General features: G+C 36.2%; 1 protein-coding gene across 1 annotated transcript; it reads right to left on the bottom strand.

Moving 5' to 3' along the window:
• Nucleotides 1–6,514: 6,514 nt before the first annotated feature.
• On the bottom strand, nucleotides 6,515–7,712 carry LOC121424996. Its single transcript, XM_041620911.1, has 2 exons — nucleotides 7,457–7,712; nucleotides 6,515–6,754 (listed from the first exon to the last, which is right to left on the bottom strand). Exons 1-2 carry the CDS (start codon nucleotides 7,622–7,624, stop codon nucleotides 6,581–6,583), a joined length of 342 nt encoding a protein of 113 aa, XP_041476845.1. The 5' UTR covers nucleotides 7,625–7,712; the 3' UTR covers nucleotides 6,515–6,580.
• Nucleotides 7,713–8,157: the final 445 nt, after the last annotated feature.

The following is an 8,157-nucleotide window of genomic DNA, read 5'->3' as shown; positions in this document are numbered from 1 at the left end:
TGAAGAAAATAATTTATTTGTATTTCACTTTCTCACCATATCTGCATCCTATTAAACTTAGTTGATAATTTTTCAACGTTTTCAAAAATGCTTTCTCAGGTTTTATCATTCAACTCTTAAAATGAACTAAGTTTAGTTTAAGATTCCTCATATATTCAATGAAAGTTTGCTCAGAATGAAAATCAAACTCGGAATGCTGACTTTCTAATCCAAACATTTTTCAGTAACTAAGTGAATTAAAGTAAATTATGTTGGGAAGAACGAGCCAGGGACTGAAAAGGAAACTTTAAAACTAGGGTACTCTGGCCAACTCACCTAACTACAACCCCTGTCAAGGAGTCCCTATGACTATGAAATACAAAACCCTGGCCTGAAATTCCCACAATAGAATGTGAGAATGGCCACACCAGTAATATTGCAAGCAGCAAGGTCAAAAATTTAATCAATAGATTTCTATAGACCTTCATTTAGCATTTTGGATTAATGGTCACTGGTAATTCCAGTAAATGTTTTCATGATGACGTGATACTCTATCAATTTACATGCATAATTTTTTAAAGAGTCATATACCTCTTTCTCTAATGATAGGCTCTAAATCTAGTCACCCGTACCAAGGCGATTGAGTCCCAACACAAAAAAAACAGTGCATGGGGCTAACTTAATCAACAGTGAATGTGACCAAACTAGTGTGACCTAAATTGCTTTTATTCATGAAAATTTTATCAAAATAGTTCGAAAATTACAAGAAAAATTTACCTCAATATCCTGATTTCTCATGCTTCTTCATTGCCCTCTGAATCTTAGTTATATCAGTGAATCTTGCATAGCATGCACGATGAAATCCTAAGTTGTGTGGTAGAGGCATGACATCTGGTGATAAAAGCAGCTGCAAATTGTGCTTTTCAATCGCATTGGTAGCAAGGGCACCTTCCTTTGTATCAAATTCTTTTCATTGGTGATAACTGCTGATAAATTTTCTCCAACTTGTCTCAGAAAATGAGATAATACTAGTAGAATCGCCATCAACAATATGCATTGAGCACTCATCTCCATAGAGCAGTGCACTGTTGTTTGTATGATGCACAATGCACCTGCACACACAGACAGCATCTGTGATTGGTCATTTCCACTAACAGGTATAGTAGCCAAGCTATGATTGGCCATTTAAGGAGCAGGTATGACATCATCATCGTAGCATGCTGTATGCTTGAGGCTGATTTTTTGCAACTTTATATCCAAATTTTGAGAGCAAGTGCAAAATCTGGAGATGGGAACACAGACTATCATTCTTAGATATATGTCCTTTGAACATTAAACTTCAAAGGAAGTACTTCTCATATGTGGATCACAGAACTGAAAGATAATCAGACTTGGCCCATGGTCTATTAGTCTTACACTCCAGCTTGCTAGACAATTATTAGCTTCCCATCCTTATCCCTATAGGCCAGTCTTGCCGGGTACATGAAGAAGGGTTTTTTCCCCTCTGCCTTCAACTGAAGTCGTTGCTCCTTCTCCTTTTTGTTCAGTACTTTTTGTGAAAAGTCCTCAGAAACAAAGACTCGACTCCCTTTGTACAGACCTGCCTCTTTTAGTGTGGCGATGCTAGCTTTCCTGACCTTTCCTTCATCACATACAAGGTGAAGGCAATATGGATAATTCTAGGTTTAGAATCATGGTGACCTTCTAGCCTAACGGTTGGGGTACGGTGGCATCTCTCAATGGTGAAATCAGATTCAGACACCAACAAAACCAGACAAGAACTCTCGAATGGTTGTCTCACAAACTTCTTTCTTTACCTCAGGGATGCCGTGTAAGACAAGATGGTTCATCCGAGCCCTGTTCTCGAGATCATCTAACTTTGCGTCCAACTCCTCTTTTTCCCTCCTGAGCTTTCTCACCACAGCTACAACTTCATTCAGCTGAACACCACACGCCTCTTTTTTCTCCTCATTCATCTGGGCCTTTTGTGCAATAACCTCCAGCTTCTTAATGACAAGGTTGTCGATTTTTTCTTCCAGCTTTGAGAACTTCTGAAGGAAGCAAGTAAACCATTCCGGAGCACATTGGTCGTCTACAGCTTCCCCGGAACCACCGGGTTGAACTTCGCTGCAAGAACCGCTGGACGCACTAGATTTTTTGGGGGGGTTCGGATATCCCTTTTTCAGGGGTTGCGAGAATATGTTTGGAAGGCATAATGTTCACTCTTGATCTATATATTACAGTTAACAATATTACTCACATGAAAAATACCACCAAAACTTCTCACCAGCAGATTTGATATAATTTTGAAGGGTTTAGTTGGATGACATGTTGTCCGAGCAAGGGTGAGGGCGCACTCTGATTGCCAAAAATATGAGGGGGGTAGATTAGAAACAATTTAGATTTCAGCTGCCGTAGGGAATGTTATAACACACACAAATTATTAAAACAAACTGGAAAACAGTTCTTTGTATCAAAGTGATAACTTTTATTTGTACTACCTTCCACAGAAAAATTTATTACACAAAGTCAATTAAACACAGCTTTTAGTATAAAATTGTACTTGCTCTTTTTGCTCATATGAATGGTCTTTGAGAAAGAAGCCTTGTCAAATAGACAGCTCTTTACCATCTCTGCTTGCAGGATGTGGGGATACTCTTCTACGATGGTGCTAATATCATCCCGATGAGCTTTAATCCACTTTTGTTGGTGCTTTGCTGTGTCCTTCATGTAGGTTGCAAACTGTTCTTAAGGTTCTTTGTTATGCTTTAGCCATTCAATTTTAGCCACAGTATCTTCAACTTCTGAAGGTTCCTGATGATCTGCCAAAGGTTCTGGAGTAACATATGATATACAGAAACTATCACTTGAAATTTTCATGATTTTTTTTATAGGTCTCTGCTACCTTCAATGTCTAACAAATATATGTTGAATAATCTATCATTGAAGATATATAAAATTTCCTGCACTTTCCTCACTCTTCAGCTGAAGAGTCTTCTTTCTCAAGTACCTGAGGTGCTCCTCCAGGTAGCCAGTTGCTGGAAGACCCATGGCACCTTGGCAGTACCAGGCTTCCTGCAACACATATTAGAAAAATAAAAATCAATTTGAAAATTACTTCAATAACTAAACTTGATATGAAAATTAGTTAATTGAAATCCAAACCTATAGGCAATATTAGTACTAGCTTGAATTGATGAATTGACCTTTCATATGTTTTAACAAGTTCTATCAATTCTGTTTCGTTTTCAAGCGTTAAAGTTTGGGGGTTTTCTGAAAAATTGTCTAATGGTATGACTTTAACCTTATCATGGCCATACAATACGGACAAGACAAATTGATAGAAATTCACTTCTCAATGTTACTTATTTTTATCATGGGGGTGGAGGTGGGGATTCGTAAACAGTGTCAGTTAATAATAATAAGCATCCTTCAAAATGTCACAAATCCTGGCAGATTTTTTTTAATAACTGTTTAATCAAAGTTTCATTTACAGTTTTCTTGAAACCTGGGATAAAAGAAAATTGAAGTTGATTGATAGCAATCATTTTCATGGGTAAGAACCATTCAATTTCAAACAGACTGTTTGAGGCTTGGGAAGAGTGCTGGAAGGGGAGATTACAAAAGTATTAATTTATAAGGTGAATTTGTAAAGAAAATATGTCACAAGGTAGCACAAAAGACTAAATATTGCAAGAGTTTTTTGAAGACAGTATATGGAGAAAACTATGAATGATAATAGTGTGAGAGCGTTACAGTAACTCTTAATTTATGATACTTTGTTCATATTTGCATTCATATCTCAGCTAATGTGAGTCAGTTAAGTTCTCACAGACGATTCTCCATGTACTAATAAGTGGTAAATTGATGTACAATGTCCAATTACTCTTCATAGTAGATTTGTACAAGCCAACACTCGATCTCCCCCAGTCCTTAAGAATTATCTACTATACCAAATCTAGTTGAACTTCAAAAGTCATTATTCGTTAATTCTCACATTTATTTCCTCTCACATCAATACTGTTACTGTAATATCTGGTAGCAGGCAACAGATTAAGCAATTTCAAGTGAGGTTTTAATAAGCCTGTTGTCAAGTCCACCTCAGAAAAATGTTGATTTGAATCAAAAGAGAAAAATCAGACAAGCACAATGCTGGAGATTTCATCAAAATTGGATGTAAAATAAGAAAGTTATGACATTTCAAAGTTTCGCTTATTTTTAACAAAATAGTTATATGAACGAGCCAGTTACATTTAAATGAGAGAGTTGATGATGTCACTCACTCACTATTTCTTTTGTCTTTTATTGTTTGAATTATACAATATTTCAATTTTTACGAATTTGACGATTCGGACCTCCTTGCCTGAAGCACAAAATGTTAAAATAATGGAATTCCACGTGTTCAGGGAGGAATGAAACTTCATTTCACATGACAATGACGAGAAAATCAAAATATTTCATTTTTCAAACAATAAAAAACAAAAGAAATTGTGAGTGAATGACATCATCGACTCTCACATTTGGATGTAGCTGGCTCGTTCATATAACCTTTTTTGTGAAATGAAGCGAAATTTTGAAATGTCATAGCTTTCTTATTTTACATCTGATTTTGATGACATTTTCAGTATTATACTTGTTGAATTTTTCTCTTTTTATGCAAATCAAGTTTTGTTGGGGTGGACTTGTCCTTTAACCAGTTCAGTGAGATCTTCTTTCTTCAGCATGATCCATCTCTAAAACTAAACTAAAACTATGAAGAAGTTCAATGTTTACCTTGAGGACTATTAAATATCTCTGTCTTCGTTCTTTCTGATCGGCCCATAAGCCATTGAATAGAATGGCAATAAGGTTAAGAATTTGTTTACTTGCTCCTAACCAACCAAATAAAACCAGGAAATTCAGGTTTGTTTGTTTCTCAATATTTTAAAAAGGTCATAAATTTACTCCCTTATCTTATGTTTTATGTTTATATTTTCCTAAACAAACTGCTAAATCTCAACCTGGACCAAGCTATGAGTGGAATATCACCTGAATCAAATGTGCTATAGATATTTGAGAGGGGGAATAAAAACTAGTGCCCGAACACCACTGCAATGAACATTTCTGCACATTCCAATGTAAAAAATAAACCATACCATATTTAAATTAACATGTGGAATAATGAGTTATTGGAATTATTGATAGGAACTTGACACACCAAATTTCTGAAAATAATTGCAATTTATGTGTCATTGTGGATCAAAAATCAAATTTTCCATTGGCTGCCATTTTTTTTTCACGTTTTGGTATGATGAATATGAAGAATAATTGGTATGATAAACCTGAAAGGAGTATGTAAATTGATGACAAATGTAATACCTACATGGAGCCTTAACAAATGCAGATTTTCTGGTAAATAAATCATCATATCCATTCATTTTTTTTTAAGCTGCGAAGCAAAGTGAGACTATAGGCGCCGCTTTTCCGACGGCGACGGCGGCGGCGGCGGCGACGGCGGCGTCAACATCAAATCTTAACCTGAGGTTAAGTTTTTGAAATGACATCATAACTTAGAAAGTATATGGACCTAGTTCATGAAACTTGGCCATAAGGTTAATCAAGTATTACTGAACATCCTATTAGAGTTTCATGTCACATGACCAAGGTCAAAGGTCATTTAGGGTCAATGAACTTAGACCATGTTGGAGGAATCAACATCGAAATCTTAACCTGTGGTTAAGTTTTTGAAATGTCATCATAACTTAGAAAATATATGGACCTAGTTCATGAAACTTGGACATAAGGTTAATCAAGTATCACTGAACATCCTGCATGAGTTTCACGTCACATGACCAAGGTCAAAGGTCATTTAGGGTCAATGAACTTTGGCCGAATTGGGGATATCTGTTGAATTCCCATCATAACTTTGAAAGTTTATGGATCTGATTCATGAAACTTGGACATAATAGTAATCAAGCATCACTGAAAATTTTGTGCAAGTTTCAGGTCTCATGATTAAGGTCAAAGGTCATTAGGGTCAATGAACTTTGGCCGAATCGGGGGTATCTGTTGAATTACCATCATAACTTTGGAAGTTTATTGGGCTAGTTCATTAAACTTGGACATTAGAGTAATCAAGTATCACTGAACATCCTGTGCACGTTTCAGGTTACATGACCAAGGTCAAAGGTCAATGAACTTTGGCCGAATTGGGTGTATCTGTTGAATTACCATCATAACTTTGAAAGTTTATGGATCTGATTCATGAAACTTGTACATAAGAGTAATCAAGTATCACTGAATATCCTGTTTGAGTTTCAGGTCACATGATCATGGTCAAAGGTCATGTAAGGTCAATGAACTTTGGCCATGTTGGGGTTTTTTGGTGAATAACCATCATATCTCTGTAAGTTTATTGGTCTAGTTCATAAAAAGTGGACATAAGAGTAACCATGTATCACTGAACATCTTGTGCGAGTTAGAGTAGTATTCAAAGTCAGCATTGCTGCTATATTGAACCGCGTGATGCAGGTGAGACGGCCAGAGGCATTCCACTTGTTTTTTATATATATTTGGCTTATATGGCAAAGTTGGACTGGAGCCATTGTCGCAGGAGCAATCGTCATACAACCAAGTACATACCTCCTTCAGCTTGTCCAACACTACTGATTCTATCCCTATGAACTCCGACTTTCTTTTCAAATAGACGCAACAGCTTTGGAGTGTGTTGATCTAACTTTTGGTAGAAGGTTGACCTCAATGAAATAGCAGTTATTCTTGCAAACTCCTCACAAACCTGAAAGATGAATACAATTAAATGCATAAATTTGATAATATGCAAAGTATATGCATACAGAATACTTTGTACAAAATGGAGATTGGATGAGCTTTTCACAGTAATTAGCATAAAATTCATATCAAGGAACATGAAAAAAGTGAGCAAGATAGATTTCATACATTAAAAAATGTAACAGGAAAAAAATGTCTTTTCAAAGTGAACAACAATTCAAAGGATCTTTTGAGAGGCAGAAAGGGCAAAAAACCATTATTATTTTTCCAGGCATTATTATATACATCACTAAACCATCGGATAAAGTTACTCCTTTTAGACTTGTCATTTAGCAATATTCGCTATAAGTTATTTTGATTACTATAGACCTTTTTTGGGGGGTGGGGTATGTAGTTGGCTCCCCTGATCTGATCTCAGTGTTAATTGCACAATCCCACCGAAAATGGGCATGCATACTGTCCGCAACTTAAACTGCAAGCCCCCCCCCATGGGTTAAGAGTATCAGGTATATTGACATTTGAAGGGTCTTTTGAGAGGCTCTATTGCTTATCATTTGGTTAATTTTTTAATTAACTCAAATTCCAATTTGAATGAATTCATAAAGAAATCAAATAATTTTTGATAGAGCAAGCCTCTCAAAAGACTTTCCAAACTTCAGTATGTAGGAAAGGTGCTGTATTCCTGATACTTTTTTTCAATGAGCCTTACCTGTGACTCGGTGCACAAAGCTGGCCATCTCTCACAAATGTCTGCTATCAGGGCCTGGGATACAACAATATCTTTCTTCCTTAGTGGAAAGGTCTTCTTCATTAAATCGTTGACTGTTTGGTCATTATTCTTCTTCTTCACTTCATCTTGAAGTAACCTTCCACCCATAATATCCTGTCTGCGAGCCTTGCTCCTTGAGGCATGGATGTTGTTTCACCAGTGCTTTTGCTACTGCTTCAATTTGTAGGTCTGTAGGGTAGGGGAAGGCGGGGTAAGTTGTGACAGTTTTTGCTTTTTGCATGTTAGAATTGATATGATTAATAATCTTGTCGAAATAAGTACCTTGCCTTTAAATTTAATTCTTCTGAAATATTTTCCACCTATATATAACTTTCTATCCCCACACTGAAAGTCATCGTGACCTTAGAAAAAAACGATGTCAAATGGCTCAACTTGCCCCATATGTGGGGTAAGTTTGAGCCACCTTCTGGGGTAAGTTGAGCCACAAAAACTATGTACAAAATGTATGAGTGGAGAACCAGCATGTCAATTTTTTGTTTAAAGTCTTTTCACTTGCTAATTCTCTATAAATACTAACATCCTTTAAAAGGAAAAGAGCAGTCATGTAAATTTGCTCCTTTCAGCCAGCATTTCAATCGATTTTTATGGTTTGTTTGTTTTTTAAGATACATTACCATAGT

This window comes from Lytechinus variegatus, chromosome 12 (assembly GCF_018143015.1).
Source record: "Lytechinus variegatus isolate NC3 chromosome 12, Lvar_3.0, whole genome shotgun sequence".
NCBI lineage: Eukaryota > Metazoa > Echinodermata > Echinoidea > Temnopleuroida > Toxopneustidae > Lytechinus > Lytechinus variegatus.
This window is presented reverse-complemented; position numbering and strand designations above follow the sequence as displayed.

Coding starts and splice junctions, on each gene's coding strand:
- LOC121424996 (XM_041620911.1), bottom strand. CDS start 7,624: ATGGGTGGAAGGTTACTTCAAGATGAAGTGAAGAAGAAGAATAATGAC. Junction 6,755..7,456: donor CTTTGTGCACCGAGTCACAG/GTAAGGCTCATT, acceptor TTCATCTTTCAG/GTTTGTGAGGAGTTTGCAAG.